This window comes from Oncorhynchus mykiss, chromosome 7 (assembly GCF_057628025.1).
Source record: "Oncorhynchus mykiss isolate SJ-2025 chromosome 7, ASM5762802v1, whole genome shotgun sequence".
NCBI lineage: Eukaryota > Metazoa > Chordata > Actinopteri > Salmoniformes > Salmonidae > Oncorhynchus > Oncorhynchus mykiss.
The window spans coordinates 40,821,827-40,847,089 of record NC_143028.1 but is presented as its reverse complement, the minus strand read 5'-3'; the positions used below and the strand labels follow the sequence as shown (position 1 = coordinate 40,847,089).

Sequence of the window (25,263 nt, the reverse complement as noted above, 5' to 3'; positions counted from 1 at the left end):
CAGATTAACAGAGACTGGAAATATATGGTTGATGACGCTTACATTGATTCATTAGATCACTCTGAAATATATCAAACTTCATCAGAGAGATAAGTGTTGCGCAGTATGCCGAAACTTTTACAGTACTAGAACATGAAACACGGTTCGGTACTATAGTTTGTGTACTTTCGTTACTTCTGTCAAATGTGTCCACGTCATCTACTGATTGGGAGAGGATCAAGTATGTTGGTGCGTTCAAGATTACTTGAAACTCTGAAAAATATGAGGTCGTGATGTCAGTGATCTTCAGGTCAGATAGTCCCGAGTTGGAATTCCGAGTTGGATGACCGTTCAAAACGATTTTTCCCAGTTGGAGTTTGTTTTTTTCCCCGAGTTTACAGTTGTCTTGAACGTAGTGAAGTCGGAATTTAGAGATTTCTGAGTTCCCAGTGGTTTTGAAAGTGGCATGTCTATCAGTGCAGCAAATGCCCCCCTTATAGTGTGAGAGCACCATACCTGCTCCACTGATGCCTCGTTCAAAACAACGTGCTACTTCTATACAAATGATGTTGAATAGTATAATAAATCCCAAATGGAAGGGAAATAGATTATATTCAGATGAAATCAGCCAAAACAAGCTCAATAAATCAATGCATGCACACACTCCTATTAAATATGAATTAAACTGTATTATGAATAGGCCTAGGCTACGTCTTTATTTTCCCAGTTTATCAATGTACTAGAGATATACCATTCAAATAAATGATTACCATTATGTTGTTATGTAGTTTAAAAAACAAAGTCAAATCGAGGATATTTAAAAAATAAAAATAAAACATTAATATATATGTTTAACTCACATAATATAATTTAAGCATATGCATTAAGGTGTCTTATGGAATACACGTGGGGAAAAAACACATTTAGACATTAATAAATGCATTCCTATACCTTCCAAAATATTTGTTTACGCCGGTGGGGTAGTGCCAAGATGGAGGCGAGTTGGCTTCAAAATAGTGCCTTGAATGTCATCTAGTGTGTATATAAATAATTGGTTTATATACATCATTGGTTGACTGGTTGGTTTGAAAGCTATCGCGAGAAATGGAAGGGTATTTTTTTTAATGATATTTGAGCGTAATCTTCCTTTTGTTGTAGCCAGACATACGTTCTGCAGCCTACAACAAGCGTATTCATTATATTTCATAGTCTTCAAACAGTAGCAAAATGGCTAAGGTAGAACTCACACCGCTGAGACCCTGGGACGATTTCTTCCCAGGTTCTGACCGATTTGCTAAACCAGACGTGAGAGATCTACCTAAATGGAACAACAGGGTTGTCAACAACTTGCTTTACTATCAGACGAACTATTTGGCGATGGCTGTCATGGTTTTCCTTATTGTGGGGTAAGTAGCATGAGACGCTTTCCACAATTTGTATCGACAACATAAAATATCTGGAAATCTGCTTTAGTGTAGGCCACCATTGCCTAGTCTATTAATCTATGTTAACTCTGGCCATCACCATTACTGTTGTGTTGACGTCTATAAAAGCTGCAATCTGGGATTCGTTTTTGAGCAAAATGACAGCCCCGCCACTTGTTTTGGTATAGAGGCCTACATTATTGGTGCTTCTTGTTTTTTTTGTTGTGAACAATGAAGTACATGTTGGGTTATGATAGGGTAAAACAGTTGCGCTAAAAGCTGAGGCATACATTCTTAAAGAATCATTTTCAATGGGTAGCCTATGACCAATGAACATATTCCCATATCCAAGATTGTACTTTTAACTGATGCCAGCCGGAAATTAAAGTGTTGGGTATCATTTGCGAATTTTGGGGGCAGAGAGACTCACTTTAACGTCTAATCATAGGAGCTTCCTGCCATGTTAATTGCTACCAACGCATATGTTGACATTTTGTAATTTCTTACAATTCATCTGAATGAGCTTTCTCCTTCTATTGCCATGTCTGAAGGATTGGCAGCATGATACGGCTAATGCCAAGGGAGACTGAGTGCATGATTGGCAAAACAAAGTCTCCAGACCTATTTTGGGCATAGAGGATGTGGGCACGCTTCACAGGTTGAGAGAGTCTTGCATCCCCCTGAAACTCGACTTGCAACGTCTTATTGCAAATGTAGTTAAGCTTTTCTCTTATGATGTTCACATTTAATTTCACAATAATTTTAGAAAATTAATATAAAAGCCTTGCAAGTGTCTCATTTCTTCATTTGTTTCTAAAGTTGCTCAGATTTATGCCATTGTCATTTCACAAATGGTGGAACATGACAGTGCATTACTAACACTTGATCACAAAAAATGACTTAAGAGGAAGAGTTTCCACTTAAGAAATGTGGAGTTAGGGTTTCTAAAAATAGTCATCTTTTGGCTAGACCTACCTGATTATGATGACACACTGTTGCTATGGTGGTCAGCTACTAGGCCCCTAATCCCTGCTCACTCATCAGCTGCTGTTCTAGATAACAGGAATATGAGATGAATAGAGCACAGAGAGTAAGCTGTCCTTAATCAAATAAATAAAAATAACTGTGGGTTGGGGAAAGCTCACCATTGGAGTCTGAAGATGTAACATCAGAGCGTCGTATGATCTAAAACAACACTCTAGAATAAAGTCTGAGACAAACGATTGGAAATTCTAACATCCTTAACATAGCCTGTGAAGCAATGTCAAAACTACTTGCTGTTTAAAAGTTCCTCTCATCCTTCATCAGGCCATTTCTTTTGCCAGTTATAGTAAATGTCACTGCTTTGTAATCTCTTGATGATGTAGATTCACCTCAGTAACACGTCACCATAATCTTTGAAATTGCTCTTATTGTGATTATGAGTTAATAATGTTTTGTAGAAATACACATTTTCATTAGAAAAATTGGAAGTCATGTTGATGTATTGACAGTCTTTCACCACTAGATGGTATCACTGACTACAATGTATGAAAGATCAACTGTTCCACACACTTCCCCACTGTTCCAGCCAGTGTATGATCCTACCCGTTCAGTATGTTGTGCTTCCCTGCAGGTTCCTGAACCCTATGGAGATGTTCATGGGCATGGCGGTGGTGTCCTTGGTCTTCCTGGGCTCAGTGTGGGCTGGAGAGAATAAGGCCATGATCAAGGACTTTAAGAGGCAGAACCCCACATTGTTTGTCATGGCAGTGATGCTTGCCAGCTACTTCCTCATGTCTCTCTTCGATGGCGTCATGGTCTTCATATTTGGGATCACGTTTCCTCTTCTCTGTACGTTTTTTTTTGTTTGTATTAATTGTTTATTTTAGCCTACACTTCATTACGACATCACATTAGTTCTAGGCAGAGAGGTGTCATGCACATTTAAGAATATTAATCTGCATCTATTTCTTTGGATTTCAGTGATCTTTGCACATGCCTCATTTCGCCTTCGCAACATGAAGAATAAACTGGAGAATAAAATGGAGGGGGCGGGGCTAAAGAAGTCACCAATAGGTATTCTACTGGATGCACTGGGCCAGCAGGAAGAGAGTCTGCAAAAGATCCAAGAATTCTTGGAAGGAAAACTAAAGGAAGGATGAGAACTCCACACAGACGCCACAGTCCCTGTGTTGTCGTAGGTCCCCTATCAGCTTCCCTGGCCTCTGACCGGATGGGAAAGGATTCCTTTCCACACCCCCTTTTAACGTGCAGTCTCATTGCATGCAGTCAATGTTGAATGGGAATGATTGTAATACATCTCAGCTTGTTTGAAGACTTCAGCTAGAAACCGTATTGCCTATTGCACATGCAAGTGTATGTGTGTTTAGACTAGAGAACATGTGTTGAAAACACAAGCGTTAGTTTAACCTCAGGGTATTTGTTACTCCCACCCAAAATTTGTCAGAGCACTTCTTTTTTTTTTTTTTAAGTAGTGATGTCTGCATCTCAATAGTTGACATGTGAGTCTTCCCCGTTAAATGGATTTGTGTGTGTAGTTGGGCAAGTGTTTCCAAATCCTGTATGCAATATTTATACACCTTATTTATATTTTGTGACTTTTGTAAATATAAGGAGTGAAAGTATTGTGGCGTTAAAAGCAAAACTGTGACCGGACTGATTGAGGTCACTTGGTTTGAAAAATAAACAGAACTAGGTTTATTGTTCCATAGATGAATTCACAATTTATCTCGCAAATTAAGCAGTAGGGAATTAGCTTTTTAAAGTGCTGTGCATTCTCCCTTTTATTGATGCAAACATTGCAATGTGAAAATGCTGATTTGTGGAGAGTAGACCTTTACTTTGCTACTAAGCTGTACTACCTTTCTTATTGCTCTCTTTCCTCAGAAGATCTGGAGGTATTTAATCTGTTTAATTATTTTCAATTAAGAGAAACAACTGACCGGCTTGGCTATGAAGGAGAAATTGTGAAATCACTGTAAATTATTAGTTGTGAATTTTTGTTTTCAACAAGTGTTAAATAAATACAGTACCAGTCACGTTTGGACACACCTACTCATTCAAGGGTTTTTCTGGGGGTTTTCTATTTTCTACATTGTAGAATAATAGTGAAGACATCAAAACTATGAAATAACACAATCATGTAGTAACCAAAAAAGTGTTAAATCAAAAAATAGTTTAGATTTTTCAAAGTAGCCACCCTTTGCCCTGCTGACGGATTTGCACATTCTTCGCATTCTCTCAACCAGCTACACCTGGAATGCTTTTCCAACAGTCTTGAAGGAGTTCCAACATATGCTGAGCACTTGTTGGCTGCTTTTCCTTCACTCTGCGGTCCAACTCATCCCAAACCATCTCATTTGGGTTGAGGTCGGGTGATTGTGGAGGCCAGGTCATCTGATGCAGCACTCCATCATTCTCCTTGGTCAAATAGCCCTTACACAGCCTGGAGGTGTGTTTTGTGTCATTGTCCTGTTGAAAAACAAATGATAGTCCCACTAAGTGCAAATCAGATGGGATGGCGTATCGCTGCAGAATGCAGTGGTTGCCTTGCTGGTTAAGTGTGCCTTGAATCCTAAATAAATCACGCCAGTGTCACCAGCAAAGCACCATCACACCACCACCTCCATGCTTTACGGTGGGAATCACACATGCGGAGATCATCCGTTCACCTACACTACGTCTCACAAAGACACGGCGGTTGGAATCAAAAATCTCAAATTTGGACTCATCAGACCAAAGGACAGATTTCCACCGGTCTAATGTCCATTGCTTGGGTTTCTTGGCCCAAGCAAGTCTCTTCTTCTTATTGGTGTCTTTTAGTTTTGGCTTCTTTGCAGCAATTCAACCATGAAGCCCTGATTCACGTAGTCTCCTCTGAACAGTTGATGTTGAGAAATGTCTGTTACTTGAACTCTGTGAAGAATTTATTTAGGCTGCAATCTGAGGCTGGTAACTCTAATGAACTTATCCTCTTTTCTGGATTGACTGACCTTCATGTTTTAAAGTAATGGTGGACTGTCATTTGTCTTTGCTTATTTGAGCTGTTCTTGCCATAATATGGACTTGGTCTTTTACCAAATAGGGCTATCTTCTGTATACCACCCCTACCTTGTCACAACACAACTGATTGGCTTAAACGCATTGGAAGAAAATACAATTCCACAAATTAACTTTTAACAAGGCACACCTGTTGATTGAAACGCATTCCAGGTGACTACCTCGAAGCTGGTTGACAGAATGCCAAGAGTGTGTGACGCTGTCATCAAGGCAAAGGGTGGCTACTTTGAAGAATCTCAAATGTAAAATATATTTTGATTTGTTTAACACTTTTTTGGTTACTACATGATTCCATGTGTGTTATTTTATAGTTTTGATGTCTTCACTATTATTCTACAATGTACAAAATAGTACAAATAAAGAAACCCTTGAATGAGTAGGTGAGTCCAAACTTTTGACTGGTAATGAATATGTTTCAAGCCGAAAACCATAGTTCCTGTGCCCAAGAACGCCAAGGTAACCTGTCCAAATCGCCCCATAGCACTCACATCTGTAGCCATTAAATGCTTAGGGTGTTTTTTTCTCAATGAATTCAAAGGTTTATTTAATAACAACATGGGACAGAAAGTAACCTGACATTCTACGCTAATAAAAGGACCAAACAAAAGAACCAAGCCAATTGTGTCCTAATAAACTATATGAGAGATATTCAATATTGTGCATTTCATAATCAAATGACCTTTGAACAAGCGTTTGATTTAGAACTTCAAAGGAATGTGGGATCCTAACCTATGTCCCATCAGCATTCACTCAGCGCCTCACCCTGTTTTATCTCCACAGTACCTCCAGGGTGATGGATGGCCTAACTTTTACCTTCTCTCCACTTGTCCCAATGCTAATCAATAGGCTGCAGTAGATTATAGTGAAGAGCGGAATACTGCACAGTCAGTGACAGAGTGGATTCATCTGCAGTCACTCAACGCCAAACTTTCTCTGGATTGCTGTTGTCAGCTACTTCGACCTCTCATAGGCGCACATTGGAAATTCATTTCAAATCACAAAGTGATCATTCTATTGCACTTTCAAGCCTCGGAGAGAAAGTTTTGTGATTTACATAACAGTGTCTTTTTTAAGGGTGTGTGCGTGAGAGAGATGGAGAGAGAGAGAAAGATAGACAGCAGGAACTGATGGCCTGGGTGTACTCGGGTGCAGTGTTTTAAGTGTGAGCGGTAGAGAGAGTTCAGCTGCAAGGCCTTATCGGTCCTCTCGGAGAACTGCACAAGTGTGATTTATGTCTCCTCCTGCGCCACTTTTCCTTCATGCGGACGACATTGAGCAACCTGGGAGCACACGAACGCACAAGCCCAAGCGGCAGTAAACTCAAGTCTCAGAGCAGAGAACACGGTGAGGCCCTTGTTCTCTCTCTCCCCTCCAGCTTTTGTGCTGATTTACACAAACATGTCTGTTGTGCGAAGCAGCTCGCCCAACAGGCATGTGTTTGGTGTATTGCCTCCTGATCTGAACAGATGTTTAGTGTGAGGCTTTAAGAACATACGTGTTACTCTGGCAAGGAGCCCGGTGAGGAAACATCCTTTGTGCTGCCGAGACTCTCCCCAAAACACACGCATCTTTGCTGTAGTGTGTTTGGAATATTTTGAACAGGGATTCAAAAAAGTGTTTCCTAACTAGCCATTACTGGCAGACCATGACCCGTGTAACCCTCCCTATCAGGCTTTTTAACTTTGCTGTGTGAATGCATTTGACCACAGTTTGCTGACACAGCACATGTAGTTTTGTATTTAGCATTTTTGGGGGCTGTTGTGTTCTCATGTGCTGTTATGGGTTTGGGGATGACAACATCTGTCTCTTGTTGTTTTTGTTGCAACAAGTCAGTCACTGGGCATGAAATGGAGTAATTCAGCATAATGCAACATTCATGAAGTCAGGTCAACACCGTCAGCTGGCTGTGCCTTAATCCATCATGCCATCAGAACCCTGTATCAGTCGGTCATATCCCGCATGAGACCACTTTAATCTGCAGTGCTATGAGACATCTACCCATTATTACTGTTTCTTCATGATCTCACAAACAATAACCCCCCCCCCCCCAGTTTAGGTGCAGAACACTGATCCAGCTAACCCCTCAACTACAGGTCAGGAATATTGCTCCCTGAGCAGAAGTAAGACCTGCTGCCCTGAGGCGTGATGACCAATTATCATCCGGATTGACAGCTGCTTTACCCTGAGCAGGGTAAGCAGCAGGCAGGGTCTAGCTAGCCACATGTCTGCACTTGACATCAGGGGAGTGTCTTTGTGGTCTATCGACACACACATTGCCCATTGTTTATGTAGTCTTGTGTCAGCTGGAACCGCCATCGTCCAGGGAGGAGGTGGAGAGACACTGGGGAAGACAGCTGTTGTCCAGGGAGGAGGTGGAGAGACACTGGGGAAGACAGCTGTTGTCCAGGGAGGAGGTGGAGAGACACTGGGGAAGACAGCTGTTGTCCAGGGAGGTGGAGGAGAGAGACTGGGGAAGACAGCTGTTGTCCAGGGAGGTGGAGGAGAGAGACTGGGGAAGACAGCTGCAGAAGTATGTCTCTCTCACGCTCTGCCTCGGGTAAACTCAAGGACCTGGAACCCTCCCCAGAGTTCAGTGGCTTTAAGAGCCATAACACTCCAAGGAGGGATACACAATGCAAGCTGGTGAACTGTAGCCTCAATAGTAGGGTCAACAGTGGTGGAATGGTAGTAGGATATACTTGAAGTACTGAGAAATGTGTGCCGGCTGGCTGGGGAGGGAGGAAAGAGGTGAAGGGTCACATTCTGCTCCATGGATGAGTTGAGGCGCCATGTTCCGGAAACACACTCACACTACATGGACAGAGTTTTGACTAGTAAGTGAAGTGAAACGTTGCAAAATGTAGATAGAAATCTAATGAATAGAGCGGACTCCTTTCCCTATTCAGCATGACCATTATATCTGTACTGCATTTCTTTTTGAATGTTCTTCAATGTTGTACCCTTCTGAACAGGCCCAGGTTTAGAGCAGTTTACTCTAGCTTGTAATTTATGGGAAGGGCAGTGGGTGTCAGCCTTTAAACAAACTGGTTTGTCTGGTTTACAACTTCTGCAGACCCATAACCAGCTTGACTACACAGTGGTCAGAAAATGGAGCCCGAGCACCCTAATTGAGTCTTACATTCTGAGGCTAGCAACAGTTGTTTACAGCTATGACAGGTTATACTCGTCACATTTCACCCCAATAAGTTGCCACTAGCAAGTGCAGGGGGATAGATATACACCGAGTGTACAAAACATTAAGGACACCTGCTCTTTCCGTGACAGACGGACCAGGTGAATCCAGATGAAAGCTATGATCCCTTATTGATGTGACTTGTTAAATCAGCTTCAAAATCAGTGTAGATGAAGGGGAGGAGACAGTTTAAAGATTTTTAAGCCTTGTGACAATTGAGACATGGAGTACGTGTGCCATTCAGAGGGTGTATAATACTGTGACATAAGTGTAAGAGCCGTTTGAAAAGACTGCCTGAGATTTCCGTCTGTTTTGGTGGGATGGCGTTATGGCCTGCCTGGTGACCTCAGCAGGCAGTACATTAGTTACAAGGCCAATAAGAAAGAGTTCCAAACCTCTCGGCCAATAACAGTTTTTGGTTTTCCACTCCCCACTCAGACCACTCCCAGGCAGTCCGAGCAAATTTCTTACATGAGAAATTGCTCTTTGATAAAGTTATTTGTTTCTTTTTGACCATTTTAATTAAACACAATCACAGTAAGGTACTTAATTGTTACCCAGAAATTATTTGATATAAAACAGCTGCATTGGAACTTTAAAAAAAGTCATTATGTTATTGTCCTGAGCTCTAAATTCATCATTTTAAGTTTAAAAAAAAAAAGCATTGTACTTTCTTTACAGTAAAACCCAATGAACTAATTACCCTGGCTGAACGTAGACAATCTAATTTAAGTGCTTGATTAAATGGATCTGGATTTAAATCCTCTTTTACTGAATCAGTTACTGGAGATGTATTATTTTAACAGTGTTTCTCATGACACATTAATAGCAACCATTTTAGAGAGTAAAACACAAATGAACTGAGGATATAGTTCAAAATGTATGTTTTAATTCAAATTCATTTCAATTATACAAATAACTAAGAACCAGCTTAATATTTGATTGTTTACTATATATTACATGCTTCTTAAAATACCAAAAGAAAATGCTCTGAAAACAGACAGAACCGTACAATGTATTTACATTATCAACAGGTACATACAAATTCCTTCTTGAGGAATGGAGAGCACCAGTCCAGTCCAGCATGGGATGCAGTAAGCATAAAAAATCAAATAAAAAATAAAAAAGATTTTTGTATCGACAAAATGAAGCCCTGTAATAGACTTAGGATTAACATCACAGTCATTGATAAAGTGTTAACATGGTCTTTGACGGTATAAAAGCCGACGCGTTAGACTGAAGCGTTTGGAAGTCAAGATGATCAAATTGCTGAGAATGAGCGAGGTCCAAATGCTTGTAAATGGCTGGTGCAAGAATACTGACCAACAATGAATAGCCAAGTGCTGTACATAGCTACAAACAACGCTACCATAGAATGGGCTCTGGAAACTGGTAGACTGGAGAATGTTTCAGCAGGTTGCCATTGGTTGGCATCCTTACACTCAAAATCCAATTTCCATCCTTAAATTTCAACATGTCATTGTTCGAAAGATCCTTCATTGTAATGGTGAGCATACAGCTTCCCCATATATTGGTCACGCAGGACAAGTCATGTTCATTGTCCTCCATCCTCCTACTGTCATCCCAGACCCTCAAACTAATCCAACCAGCCACAGCACCAAGTGCAACTCCATGCGCAACACACACACACAGAATCTAGCAATACAGAACATTCAGATCAGGTGACCGTGTTGTAATTCTGCTTTCAGAAACTATGACTGTATGCAGATAGACCCACTTTGGCAATTCCGTGTAGGAGAACTCAAATCAGCTGTACATCGACTTTAGGTCCTTCCCAGTGTGAATTCCATAGGGTTGTTATTTGATTCTTTGGGTCCCTTCTTCCATCCAGAAAAACAGTTAAGTGCAGTCCAAGGCACATGAAAGTGTCACAAAGTGGAAGTTGAGACCGTTCATGATGGGTCTGACCGCTAGACTATAGTTCCAGGTTTGGAGGAGCCCTCGTGCCAGTAAAGTCGCTGGTCGTCTGGATCCAAGCTGCAGTTTGTATGGCTGCCGGTGAATGGATCGGTTTGGCTGCCGGTGAATGGATCGGTTTGGCTGCCGGTGAATGGATCGGTTTGGCTGCCGGTGAATGGATCGGTTTGGCTGCCGGTGAATGGATCGGTTTGGCTGCCGGTGAATGGATCGGTTTGGCTGCCGGTGAATGTATCGGTTTGGCTGCCGATGAATGGATCGGTTTGGCTGCCAATGAATGGATCGGTTTGGCTGCCGATGAATGGATCGGTTTGGCTGCCGATGAATGGATCGGTTTGGCTGCCGATGAATGGATCGGTTTGGCTGCCGATGAATGGATCGGTTTGGCTGCCGATGAATGGATCGGTTTGGCTGTCGATGAATGGATCGGTTTGGTTCACATCTACATAGGATCTGCAACACATTCAGGATACAAACAGGTTAGGCTAAAAATAAACAAAGCTGGTAACACAATCCAAGCAAACAGACATTTCTCACTGGTGGAAAGTTATTTGAATAATTTAACCCTGGGATATTGATTGGTTGGGATACAGTGCTAGAGAAATGAAAAATTGACAATTCTATGCCGGGTTTGAAAATGCCAAAATGTGTGTGTGTTTGACCCAGGATTAAACTTTTCTCACACCTAAAAACAAAGCAGATGCACAGAACAACACGCATGAAACACAGAGCATTCAGATATCCGACAGGCAGGGTCACATTTTCTTCCACATATACCACCACTTCCAGAGCTGCACCACCACCACCACCACCACCACCACCAACAGTGGACATCACCACGAGTAAAGAGTAGAAGAACTGCCACGTACAAAATGAGTCCCCACCAACACCATAGCATCTTTGTGGGTAGTTTGTTCTCTCTCACCCTTTCTTTAGTACGGTGCCTTTGATTAGGCGGTTTCATTTCGCTGGTCAAAACTCAGTACCATGATAGGCACCAGCGTCATACATCTCTAATGACCCCGGAGCCCATGCTGGCCCCGGCTCCAGTCTACCACAGCACTTCCACTCATACTCTGCTGGGGGACATCTGTGCACGAGAGGGTCAAGGGTAAGTGATAGCAATAACAGAGAGGGAGGAGGCAGCTTAAGTGGTGTATGTGGGCCTTTGCACACCCCATAAGAGAAATGTGACCGCTGGATGACAATTGGAACTAGTATGGCAGCTGAAAGAGATGGCAGGCGTAGACAACAATCCTAAAAGCCATGCAGTTACCAAAGAGCGAGAGAGACAGAGAGAGAGAGAGAGAGAGAGAGAGAAAGAACAAGAGAGACAGCTCAAACAGCTTTGATACTTGAAAAAGAGAAGTCCAAGGTACAGACCAGGACGTTTTTAGCTCACTTAAAAAATAAAAACAAGCAAACAATGAGGTCACACTGAGGACAGACTAATAAGCAAAACCACAGACAGGCCTGGTAGCTGGTTACTTACTACTATCATGGGCTACACTTAGCAAAGGAGACTTTAAGTATCTGGCTTCTGGAGCTGTGGGGCTGCTGCATGGGGACTAGAGCCCTGGCCTACCAGCCCTGTGCTTAGCCGGAGCCCACAGCGAGGGGAAGAGGAAGAGAAGGGGGAGGCGAGGAGGGAGGAAGCAGAGGAAGAGCTGGCAGGGACAAAGCCACAGCATCTCTGGCCATCAGGGCTGTACCAGGAACGCTTAGAGTGCTGGGAGGAGGAGGAAGAGGAGCCGTATCTATGAAGAGAGCGGTCCAGTGGACAGTTAAAGCAGGAGAGGAACCACCATTCGTAATCCCAGTAAGAGGAAGAGCTGACTATTGGCTGCACAGACAGACGCTATATGCTATAATCCAATCCAAGTAGTCATGCTAATTGGCTTGTGACTGAGGGAGCACCAACTATCAAAGGGTATTTGTAAATGTCTGGGACATATCGTGGTCAAGTAAGGGAGCCTAATGTCGGCCACAATGGTGTGTGACTGATAAACCAAATAGAAGCTTAATTTTTTTCCAGCAAGCATCAATTCAACATAATGATACAGTATTGATTCTCAGGGCCATGGGTTAAGTATCTAATTAGGTAAGAAGCTGAAATGGGGCCAGGAGCTCACCTGCTGTAGGCGGGGTGGTGAGCTGTGCCGTAATGTGCTGTGCCATAGGAGGGGTAATGCTGCTGCACCGGCAGGGGTACGTCGTACTCTACCATACCGCCACGCAGGTGACCGGGCCGGCCTCCTGCTGTAGAGGACTGATGAGACGAGACTGGAACAGAAAGGGGAAGAAAGTAGCGTTAGAACAGGATGACAGGGCTCTGAGATATAGAGCGCCAACGAGTGACTGAATGTTAGCGTTTGTCGACATGCTCGAACGCAGAGTTGGGCGTTTTGCGCCGCTCATACAAGTGAAACCAAATAATTGCCTTTGACTAACAGACTGGATGCGAGTGATGTGAGAGGAGAGACTTTGGCATGCTGTCTGTACCTGAGGAGTAGGGCATGGTCTGGTAGCCAAGGCTCTGCTGGGAACCCCTCTGATTGTAGTCATAGGCCTGTGGCTGCTTGTGGCTTGCGTTGCGGTGATACCAGCCTCTCAGGTGCTCCTCCACCAGTGCCTTCTGGATGTTCCTGGTCACGTGTTCCGTCCTGGGCGGAGCATGGCGGTTCCTGGGCGGCCTCAGCGTGGCGTAGGGGTTCTGGGCCATACTGTCCGTCTCGTCGTCACCATAGCGACTGCTGTACGCATCATGTCTGTGGTAGGCCGGCGCGGCGTTGTAGGAGGGGTGGATGTTGTAATGACCCTCCAACTCGTTGTGGTACATGTAGACGCCGTTAGAGTAGGGGTCTGGCTCTGGGTAGCTGGGGTAGCCCGTCACGTAGTAGGCCGTGGTGGTGGGTCGCGGTGCCCGGGGGGGCTGGTATGTGTTGTAGCGGGCGTCAGTCTGTGCCAGGTTGGGCATGCTGCCCGAGTTGGCATAGACATTGCTCTTCCTGCCCCGCCGTCGGTCCCTGGGGCGGTGGGTATGGTTCCCGGGCGCCGAGTACTCCACGCTGGACTGGCTGGTGTAGGATGAGCCGTCGTCCAGGAACTCTGTGCTGTTGCTGCGGCGTGCCAAGACGGACGCGGACGCCGGGGGCACGGTCTCGACCAGGAACTGAGACTGGGACTCCAGACTGCCACTCCGCTGGCGGAAATGCTGAGGGCCGTCCTCCGACCTGGGAATAAACACCATTAGAATAGGATCCTCGGTCCTTTTCATATCAAATAAATATGGAAAACTATGTTACATCGGGTAACAATACATTGTACAGAGAACAACACTAGACAGGAGGTTAGTCTAATTGGGGCTCATGGCTGGTGCCAAGACAGATGTTGTGGTGAACATCAGGAGGCAGCTGTGTATGCGAGGCGTGTAATGGGACATGGACGCCTGGCCTACCTGATCTGGGTACTGCTGTAGGCATTGCGGGTGAGGAGTGGAGTCGGAGGCATGCTGCGTGCGTCACGTGGCTGTCTGGAGGCAGGCTTGTAAGGGCTGATGTGGCTCGATAAGGCGTCCGCGTGATTGTAGTGGAACGGTTCCCGGACTTCACCATCATGTAATCTGAAGCACACAAGAACAATGCTTTTTCACAGACTTGACGTCCTCAGGGTGAAGCTTTTATCGTGGTGACACAACCTCTGCGTCTCTACTCAAAACAGAAAAACGTGCCGCGGTTTCAGTCAAAACCTTCCCCTGGGTGACAGTCATTTCAGAGCTCATTGATCTTTCTCTTCATGGAACAGTAAACAAATAACATTACAAAAATGGTAGCTGTATGAAACCTACATGAACCACTGAATTCTGCTCTCCTCTCCCAACAGCACATCATCCATGTAATTTGGTAAATGTTCACACAGTGAGCGAATACATTCAAATTCTGAACGTTTCCGGTCCCGGACTGCTTGTTCCCCCCCTCCTTGGGATTGTGGTCTGTTCCTTAGCAGGCAGACATGCTTACTGCCGTCTATTTTTAAAAGTGGAGCACGTTTGGGCTGATAAGAGGAGATTGTGGTGGGCAGTAGGAGAGGCGGCGGTGGCGGCTGGTAGGAATGCAGGCGGCCCTCCCTAGTTCTCCTGTACAGGTTTATACTGGCTGCTGCTATGGTTCTCCGGGCCCCAAGAATAACTGAAACACTGAGACTGAATAACAAAACAGCCCAGAGCCAGTAGAGCTGAAGCCACTAGCCAGGCCCGTGCCAAGTGTGCCTACCGGCTGTTGATGCCGAGGTCCTGGAGCTGGTTGTGAGCTGAGGCCCGTCGATCAGACTGGTAGTGGAGACTGAGGGTGTCTGAGTGGTGGGGCCGGGGAGAGTACTGCACCGAGCGGGACCGTTGCCTCTGGTCTCCCAGATCCTCGTCTTAAACACACAGGGGAAGGAACTGTCATTGTCATGGTCTGCTAAGAGCTATGGGGGATGATACAGAGGTTTAGCTAATGTATGCATGCATGTATGCATGAATGAATGAATGATATAACCTCCGCAGCACTCACCATCGTCCAGAGTAAGGCTGTCGGACAGGGAGCTGAGTTCGGCGGGGTTCACATCATCTGAGAAAAGGGGAGAGACTAAGGCTTTAGACGTGCTTGTTTTGGGCATTTCATTAGAAGCCATTAAATAAACAAATCCACATCTGATAAAAATCCATCGCCTGAAGTCTAGTTCCTTTCCGGCTAATACAGACAAGGTGCTTCTGGCAGGAATTCTGATCTCTTTGACCCCTCTATAAGCTACACTCAATATAAACCATGTTATCACTGTGACAGTTTGTGATGTCTGCCGGCTGATATGGCATGGTGTAGGCTACCTGCTATGATTATTGATGCTCTCTGGGTGGGCTTCTTGCCCATCTTGACCCTGTATTCGTTGATCTCGTCCTCAATCTCATGCAGCTTCCTCATGGCGTCTAGGCAGTTCCTCCTCCTCTTCTTCTTCACTGTCTTACAGAGCTCAGCCTCGTTGGCCAGTTTCTTCGCCGCCTCCACGATCTTCTGCTGCAGGGCAAACCTGCTCTCCAGGTTCCTCAGGTGGGGATCCTGCCGGACAACACAAAGCACAAACTGAATTTTAAACACAGACGTGCAGAACGAAGTCTAAATATATGATTACAACATTTCACTACAATGTCAATCAAGCCTAAGATTTATTAGCAAACATTGTTATGACAGCCAGCGCTGCTCCCATCCTGTGACTGCCACACTAACCGCGTCATAGGGGAAGAGGTCGTCCAGTTTGAAGGCTGTCCCCATGCGCCGACGGACCACGGGGGGCTTCTCGCCCGAGGCTAGAGGGTACTCTTTAGGCAGACTGCCTGTCAGCTCCTGGAGGAACAAAACAACAACAAAAAAACAGAACAAATCAGCTGGGATATAATCTACTTGAAATCAGGACCTTGAGAATGCTAAAGATGCTTACAGCTTCTCGCAGGCAGATCTTCTTGAGCTCCTCCAGTTTCTGAGTCAGAGAGTCCTGCAGATCCTGCCGTTTCTTCTTCAGGTCAGCAACCTTCTTCTTCTGTTCCTCGCTCACCTCGGAGTCTGCTGATCCTGCAACAGGCAGGCATTATATTTAGACCACGATGACCACTAATTTCATTGAATCTAATCCATCACTTGTCTTAAATGGGAGCCAATAAGACAGATAGGTCCATCCAGCGTAGTTGGATTGTTAAGCTTATTGTCTACCTGCTGAGATGAGGGATCCGTTGCTGGCCATGATGAGCTGGTCTTTACTCTCTAAGCTGGACAGCTTACTGATCCTGGGCGCTCTGATCTCGGTCAGGTCCATGGTGATATCATTCAAACTTCTCGCTGTGGCAACTTTGGACTGGAGAGAGAGAGAGAGACAAGGAGAGAAGATAAAGTCAGTATTTCATCTTAATGATTGTGCCGCGCGATGAGAGACCCGTTTGCATGCTTCTGTTTAGGCTGGGAGCGGAGCTCGGTCTCTCTGTCATTAATCAGCCTCAGCACTATTCCGGGATGAGCACTGGTAGAAGTCCCATCTGCTTCTGGAAGGCAAAAAAAAAACATTGACTGCAGCCACACGCGCACTCATTCACCCCCTCGGAGCAAATCTCATCGCTCACACTCAACTTGGAAACAGCAGCAGTGCACAACAACCTACTAAAATATGCACAATCTAAACAAACACATCCAAAAAGGCCCTTCAGTTGATTCATCAAATAAAACAACAAAGCAACTCAGCATTACTTAAAGAATCCCCATAGCCAAGCTTGGGCTAGTCTAACAATAGTACAACACACATAAGATACTGGGGCAGAGACATGTTAGCAACTGGGAGGAGTTAAAGGTAAAGACAAGCCAGATGTGCATGGTGGAGTGGAGAGATGGTGTGTGGAGATAGATCCGATAGCGTGGCGAGGGTGATGAGGCCTTGAGATAAGGCTAGGAACAGCATAGAGCCTCCAGATGCAGGGGGGAGTGAAGAGAAGACACTCACTTTGCTCTGCTTCCTGTCCAAATAGAACCGGTGCTGACTGATGGCCATCACCCAGATGGTTTTAATCAGAGAGTGGCTGGCATACCACGAGTGGATGACCGATCCGGTCTGCCCGAATGTACGCCTGGAAACTGTCCTTCTGTGGATTAACGGAGACAGACACACACATTTTTTAAATCACTTATGTTACTGCTAGGAGGAATTTCATCTCTTTAATCCAGACCGGGAATACCTGGATCTCACGTGTGGATACACTTTTAATAACATGGTATGATGGGTGCTGGTATCAGAATCATACACAAATCAGGGATAACAAAAACAATTGCTCGCATAAACTCACTCAACATCCAAATTCATGACTGGTTCTGTAATTCAATACATTCATGGCGGAGAGATAGAGCAACATTAGGTCAGTTTTGCACCAGTGATTGTTTAATTACAGCCAAGCTGGCTAGCAGCACCATGTTAAACCTGTGATCAAGCACTGAGGCTAGAAGTGCTGCAATGTCCCGAGAACACAGACTGCAGCAGTCCTTTAAAACAGGAAGGAAGGCCTTCATTTGTGACTAGCAAGTTGTATTGGAGAGAGAGCTCATTAACACTAGGCTCTGAAAAGGGCTAGAGGCAGCAGACAGACAACTAAGGCTTCGGATACCAGTTGTAATGTTTCCGAAAGGCTAGTATTGGAAATATAAGGAGTGATTTCTGGGTCTAGTCCAATAGGCACAAAACGTTTTGAGGCACTTCAGCAACCTGTCCAATAACAATTTTTTGCCATGTCAGGCCCAACAGAACATGACCCAGGATCGATCGATGTCTCCAGTATCGGTTTTCTCACCTGTGAGGGTCGTTCACCTCAACTGCAAATTTCTTCTCACGGAAATACAAATTATCGAGCTGCTTCCACTGAAACAACTGCAGACAGAGAGAGAAAACAGGACACACAACTTAGTACATAGTATACCGGGACCATGCCTTGTTTGAGTGAGTGCAGACCTACAAAGAGACGTGGTTTGATACATCGCTGCATGAAAACAAACATTTACATCCTTATTCATTCCAAACTGCTTGAGGCGTCCAATGTGTGTACCATCAAAACACAACGAAAACGCCACAAGCATGGAAAAACACTCTAGCTTTGTCCCAGACACACCAGCCTCTCTCTTGGCCCTTCGTTAAATTCCAGTGAACTTGCAACATTAACAGCAGCAGCTGTGAACAGAGGACAGCCAATCAGTCAGGTGGAAGGTCAATTTAGTTACTACTCCGTAATGAAGCCGGCGCAGAGAGCAAGACTTGCCTAGCTGAAAACTAAGCCTCTCAATTCATTCTGCCTGAAGGGAGAGCGCTGAAAACAGGGCAAGGAGGAATGCACTTCAGTCAGGGTGAAACATCTGCTTACAGTGAAAAACGGGATTTCTTTAGAGACTTGGATCTCTCATGTCATGTGAGAAACAGAGAATCCACCACTAACACCAGAATCCAGGGGTGTAGATTTACAGCAGAGGGTCTTAATAAACATTCTCTACCAGGTACCGGCGAGCCAGGCAGACAGTCAGAGCTCTAAATAATAGAACACATTATCCTGGACTACAGAGGCATATGGGTAATATATCATAGACTACCTACAGTCCTCAGCGAGAAATCGAAATCATCTCACAAGAAGCCCAGCCCATGACACTGTACTTTGTAGCATACATCGCAGTGTATATTGGCTATTCTTTCACTCATCTCTGATCTGAAAACTGCTCTTAGTACATTTTTTAAATCACACCATAACAGCAACCAAATTGTTTTTGTTTTTTTAAAACAGGTTCTACATGTTGCCAGTATACTGTCAGTCTGGTTTAAAATGGTGGATTACACAGCACGTTATCATACAGTTTTACTAACAGGTAACCCAAAAAAACAGAAAGACAACAAAATAACTGAATATATCCTAAACTACCTAGTCAGGTAAATGGAATGCTTACCAAAGCAGGTTTTAGTGCTAAATCCCTGGTGAATTATCAGGGTGCTGTTGAACCCTCTGGCTGTTTCCCACAGGGCTAGAGACTTCTTTGAACAATACGCTCTTGTCTGTTCTCAGGCAGCCAGAAAGGTGTTGGAAGAGTTTCAGCTGAGCAGGCTCCACCCCTCTCCCCCCACTTCCTCTGACATCACAGACACCTCACCCAGCTTGCACCTCTCTCTCTCTCTCTCAAATTCTCTCTGTGTTACTCACACGATCACTCACTTCCTCTTCAGTCAAACCTGATGAACAGGTTGTGTACAGTGCACACAGAAAGGTATTCTACCTCATCTTCTGAGAACTGACCGCTGTTACCATTTTTCAGTCTGCTTCAGTTCCGTTTATCCACAGATCTTAGATTAGCCTTCTAGTCATACCTGACCCTTAGCACCTTCATTACCCTCTGTGATGTTGTTCTATATACCTTGCCAACCCCTGTTGTTTGGAGTGCCATCAACTCCAGCCTCCAAACGCTCCCACAAGGCAAATATGTCAGGAATCTACTACTTTGGTCTAATCATTAATAGCAGGCCCCTCCCTCACCTCGCTGTGACTACAGGACAGCGCTCGGTCAGTTCTTCGAACCGGGCCCTACCTGACAATGAAGAATCTCTCATTACACCTCTAAAGCCAGTTACTTAAACCAGCAAACCAAACTACCACAAGGTTGTCTTCAAAGAAAAAATTTAACACAAATTTAACTGCAACTGACAAAACAAATGCTGTAGCCAATAACAAACATTTAGTATTTTAGGTAGCAATGTTTCACAAGATAATAGTTCAGACTCCAAGACTTTAGCCCCCCCCCCCCCCCCCCAAAAAAAAGCAAAGAGGCAGTAGTTTATGATTTACAGTCTGTAAAGAGAAGCATCTCCAGAGATCCGGAGTAGTAAAGTCAACCAGTTTCTCCATTGCTGCTCCAGATGATACTGCAAGCCTAGCCTAATCAATTAGATTCCTAGTCTCACTGTGGATTGGGAGCATGGTAATTACTGAACAATGAGAACCAGCAGCCTCCATACTTCCCACAGGCTCATCTTCAATTCACAAACCCCCTGGCCACTTATTACTCAATTACTAGTAGAGCACATTCAGAAAAGACACATAAGCCATGTTTACGTAACAAGGTCATTCGGTAATTTCAACACACACATTTAATAGGTGCTCAAGTGTGGCCGATGGTAGTGACTGCCAAAATATGTCAAAAATGTGACACCTCAAACTCTGATTACAAGACCACACCGTCTAGACAGAGAACAGTCCAAGACAGTGCTGCGAACAGCCTTCAAACCACCACCAAAACTAAAACACGAGGTGGAGAGACACCGTTCAGTCATCTGGAGTACAGAACAGTAGGTCCCCCATCTCGGTCTTATTTCAGTTGTTACACTTCTCATTAGAGGCCGAGTCCATGCCAAAAAGCCTGTGGTCATAGATAGTCCCAGAACTTTCTGATCCAGACCCAACCCTGAACCCACAACAACCTCCCCAGACCACCCCCCAGGGCTTTGTGACTTGAAAGAGTAATTTCTGAGGATAAAACATTTTTAAAATGATTGTGTGTCAAAGGCCGTGACTCGCACCCCTATGCAGGATGCGTACGGCCACACCCTTCTCATGCCATGTCACATGGCACGCTGGCTGGTAACACGGAACATTTCCACCAGTAGCATGACGGGAGAGATTGCTACAGTTGACTAGACTCCACAAACACACATTAAGGCTATGACTTTAACCCAATATATACTAGGGTGAAAGAAGGGTGAAAGTGGCTTGTTTGGAATGGATTTGTATGGTCCACTGCCACAGCTGGCATTCGATTTTAACACCCTTTTAAATATTTGAGCAGTCGTTTACTGTTCCAAGACCAAAATGTATGGTCTGTCATATGATCATTACCCGAAATAATTTCATCCTTACTGAGCTGTGCTTACATTGGTTGATCATGTATCTGGACCTGCAAGTGATTTTTTTTTTATAAAAAAAAGAAAAGAACAGTGTCAAATGACTTGCGGAGAAGGGTAAGATGGACTGAAACGCATACAGAGAGAGACAGCGAGTGAAAAAGAGCTCATGAATGATTCAAGCCTGTATGAATCAAGCTGGGCTCTAAAAGCGCTCTACATCACGGATGCTTGCTCCTCTGACCATCTTAGAAATCCCTTTTCATTTATAGTACAGCTTTTGTATAAAACGTGGTGCTCTAGCATACATTTGATTCTCCTGCATGGTCTTCAGTCCTCTACCCATTCAAATGCAAACTTCCCTTCTTCCATAGTCGTGGTATGCTTGAACACGCAGTTCAATAGACAGACTATCAGAATGACATGTTGGCTACTATTGACATTTTGGGAGAATCCTTACTAGTCCTTTTAACCCCAGCAGGCACGGATAGAGAGTTGTGGTTCATCCCATTCATGACGTTGTGATGAAACTGACATCCATGAGGAGGAGGATAATGAGAGGTTAAGCTACAGTAATTTCTTTCAGCGCATGTCACTGAACTCTGGGAGAACCTCAATTAAAAGCCTTTTCATCCCGATGCCCCACGATTTCTCAGGGGACGAGTGGAGTGCAGAAGTGGGCTCCTCCTCCTGCAGCTCCCCCTCACAAGCCCCTCCCAGCCTCCCAAGCGTCTCTCAGCCCCCCTGCCAAGGTGATTGTGTTTTATTACTTGATCAATTGTTTGCTCTCCGAAGAGACAAAACACACACACAATGACAGGTGGCTTTGCATAATGAGCCCAGCATGCTGGGAGAAGGGCAGAGGGGGGCTGCGCTGAATACAAAGGCCGCCAGCCTCAACAGGACGCACTATCAATATTATACTAGATGACAGGCCCTTCTAGAACAGCAGCTAGAGTTGGGTACTTAACAACAACAAAAAAGCATGTACAATTTTAAAAAGTCCACCCTTTCACCAGGGGACTGCTGAGGAGGAGTTTTGGCATGAATGCCCCCTCCCTTTATGGTCAGTGGGTTGGGTTGGTCTGGTCTGGCTGGAGCATGGTTCTCTCTCAGAGCAGAGTGCCCCTCACAGAGACAGCCCAGGCTGGCTTGGTGCCAGCTCCAGAGCCCTGCCTGCCTGCTCCCCATGGCGCGCCATAATTACACCTTCCACTGGGAGGGCTGCTGGGAAAGGAGCTGCGATACGCTGGGTTTAATAAGTGGGACATGTCCATTAATGCCTTGGCATTCGCTGCAACAGCACATCCAGCTGTGCCAACAGGTCTCCAACACGGAACAGGTAAGACACATACTAGTCACGAAGCTGGCCGATTAAACTCACAAGACAAAACGTGCATAGAAAGTAACAGTCCCCTGAAAACAGAGTGGGTGAGAAGTAGGGCTGGGAATGGCCAGGGACCTGACGATGTGATATTTTCACCATTCTTAGGTGCCGATACGATATGTACTGAGATTCTATATGGATTGTGATTCGATACTGTGATTTTATTGCAATTCAATGTTTCAAATACATTGCTCACCATACGTCTGCTACAGAGGGACAAGAGAAAACAAGTTTTGATCAGTCATGGAAATCAAAAGTGCTGAAAATAAATACTGGACTTTTGCTGCAGGTACTAACGCAAAAATAATATTGCGTTATGTAATTATCGACCCCCCCCCCCCCTCCTCACGAGTGAGCAGAGGATGTTTAGCGAGATAATGAGGGGACAATCTTTTTTTCCAAAAGTAGCATTTTCTATATTTAAAAAGGCCAAAACTGTAACTTTGTTTCATATTTGTAATCAGTCGTAGTTATTAACATTACACCCTAAATGAGGAATCTTATCTTTCAAGACAATTTGATACGCATCTACATACATGGGCTCTGATACGTTATAGTTTGAAATGATTCGGTGTGAATCAGTTTGATTAGAGGAACGATTCGGCGCGATACGATTCCAGGCACTAACATTTGTTGCATAAACACATTGATTTTCCATTCTAAATGAAAACCTGCTGCTGATGGAGCTCATGAGCTGGGCCTCTCTGAACGCAATCTGTCTGAGCCAACAAAAGCGTGTGGGTAAATGATGTCTATGGCGTATGTAGGCACCGGAGCTGAGCCGTAAGGTAAACTGGGCCTCTACAACCCCATTATCAGTTAGAGAAGGAGGGAGACATATCCTTTTGAGCATGGTGAAGTTATTCATTACACTTTGGATGGTGTATCAATACAACCAATCACTATACAGGCATCCATCCTAACTCAGTTGCCGGAGAGGAAGAAAACCGCTCAGGGATTTCACCATGAGGCCAATAGTGACTAAAAACAGTTACAGAGTTTAATGGCTGTGATAGGAGAAAACTGAGGATGGATAAACATTGTAGTTACTCCATAAAACTAACCTGATTTTTCACCTAGTCGGCTCGGGATTCGAACTAGCAACCTTCAGGTTACTGGCCCAACGCACTAACTGCCGCCGCTACCTGCCACCCCCACGTTGATAACACAATTTCACCTCCCTTTCCTCCCTCTCTTTTTCCACTTTTCCATGACACTGGCCAAGAACAAGCTTTTCATTTACAGTCATTTACAGTTTGGTGGCTTATTAACCAGAGGAGTGGGGGTGGGTGTTGAGTTAGAGCATAGGAATGACAAAAGGAACAAAAGCCACAAGACATACAAAGGGAGGCCAACCTACCTTCCGAGGTTTCAACTTGTCCTGTAAATCGTACTGTCCGATGCCTTTATAGCTGACTCCCAGCCACCACGGTAGGCCCTGCTTGTCCTGTTGAGAAGGCAAGGCACACCACTCATTAAGAGCTGCTTCAGTGGTACAGTTTTAAACTAAGGGCCATTACTGTGGCAATTACCCCATTAGGCTAGCAGCACAAGGGAAGATCAAATACATTGAAGCAGCCCTAAAAATCCACAGCATGAGGGAGTCATTTTAACACCAGCGTTTGATGTGCTCAGACACCCTGCTTTAATGAGTGAGTTGGGAGGGAGCTGGGGCTCTGGGAGAGAGGGGTGCTGAGAGAGGGATCACTCAGTCATCAGTTAACTAAGCATGCGGCCGGAGCAAACACCCAGCTTAAGTCCCGAATCAGCCTCCAGAGGGGAAATGGCTGTATTTCGATGAGAAATAACTACTTCTTAATAGGGTTGTCACAACACCAGTATCGCGATACTCAGAGGTATCGTGGCAAGGAAACCAAACATGAAGCGGACTGAATTTCTTGAGTAAAACAGCCATAACGAAACAAGCAGCCTTATGTTGTCATCAGAATCACATGTTTTTTTCCCCAAAGCTATAGCACACAATATTTTCCATACAGTAGGTTTCTTAAAAGGACCAAAGAGTTCAGCCTGCTTTGTGTTTTCCTTTTTTCCATGGAAAATCAGGTATTGTAGTATCGCGATACTGGTATCGTGACAACTCTACTTCTTAATCTCAAACAGTGTTAGTCAGATGGGAACGCAAACATGAACACAACAGTACAGATATCGGATGCCTTCTACTGTTTGATACAGGGTGCAGCTCTTACCTTTACTGGATAATAATGGACTCCATATGTAGGGAGGGACTCAACTAAGGCCAAATACCTTCAAAACAGAGGGAGACACGTTAGCAGTAATTCAGGCAGTTACACTTCATCGATGTCCGTGAGCGGCCATTGCACAGAGGTTACAATTGGGCTTTAAGCCCCAGTCATTTACCAGACTGTCATTTACAGTGGCAGAGCCATCGATTTCTGTACATGGCCTTGACAGAGAGAGGGGCAGTCCCCTGATCAACTCAAATCATACACCCCGGGTTGTGGATGACCTCGCTAGGCTAATCTCTCCCAGGTAAAACAAAGCAGACCACTGCCACACGCTTCTGTCTGCCCACAGTAAGAGCTAGCTGTTCCCTAATTAAATGACACATTCTGGTAGCGCAACAGCAATCCCCTTTAAACAACAACACCCAGGAGTAGCCTGTACAGAGGGAGCTGCGGAGGGAGCAGTCCTGATGAACGTGCTGGACTAGAGGTGCACAGCAGCTCATTTCCTTCATGCACTTGACCCAGATGAACATAAAAGGACAATTCATTACGTTACTTACTGCACAATGGCTTGCCCTCTGCTGAGGCCCTTCAGGTTCTGGTGGCACTCAATCACTCGGTCTTCACTGTAACAGA

General features: G+C 44.7%; 2 protein-coding genes across 18 annotated transcripts in view; one reads left to right on the top strand and one right to left on the bottom strand.

Moving 5' to 3' along the window:
• Positions 1–1,133: 1,133 nt before the first annotated feature.
• On the top strand, positions 1,134–4,443 carry praf3 (PRA1 family protein 3). Its single transcript, NM_001165143.1, is given in 3 exon segments — positions 1,134–1,385; positions 3,019–3,236; positions 3,369–4,443. Coding segments are annotated over 3 exon segments (576 nt in total). The 5' UTR covers positions 1,134–1,206; the 3' UTR covers positions 3,548–4,443.
• Positions 4,444–9,525: 5,082 nt separating this feature from the next.
• Positions 9,526–25,263, bottom strand: part of LOC110527879 (FERM domain-containing protein 4B) — a 62,671-nt gene continuing 46,933 nt past the window's right edge. For 4 of the 17 annotated variants that reach the window (XM_036983367.2, XM_036983365.2, XM_090240971.1 and 1 more), the window contains 15 exons: positions 25,188–25,253; positions 24,628–24,685; positions 23,781–23,867; positions 17,957–18,033; positions 17,119–17,257; positions 16,341–16,482; positions 16,072–16,202; positions 15,861–15,977; positions 15,464–15,692; positions 15,150–15,206; positions 14,868–15,015; positions 14,054–14,218; positions 13,099–13,829; positions 12,729–12,879; positions 9,526–11,049 (listed from right to left, as the gene is read on the bottom strand). In XM_036983367.2, the coding sequence (XP_036839262.2) occupies positions 10,590–11,049; positions 12,729–12,879; positions 13,099–13,829; positions 14,054–14,218; positions 14,868–15,015; positions 15,150–15,206; positions 15,464–15,692; positions 15,861–15,977; positions 16,072–16,202; positions 16,341–16,482; positions 17,119–17,257; positions 17,957–18,033; positions 23,781–23,867; positions 24,628–24,685; positions 25,188–25,253 (2,758 nt within the window). In that variant the 3' untranslated portion in view covers positions 9,526–10,589. Of the gene's footprint in view, positions 11,050–11,521; positions 11,687–12,088; positions 12,354–12,728; positions 12,880–13,098; positions 13,830–14,053; positions 14,219–14,867; positions 15,016–15,149; positions 15,207–15,463; positions 15,693–15,860; positions 15,978–16,071; positions 16,203–16,340; positions 16,483–17,118; positions 17,258–17,956; positions 18,034–19,091; positions 19,437–23,780; positions 23,868–24,627; positions 24,686–25,187; positions 25,254–25,263 lie in introns of those variants that run through there. The other 13 variants (XM_021609466.3, XM_090240969.1, XM_090240975.1 and 10 more) reach the window with 8 other exon arrangements.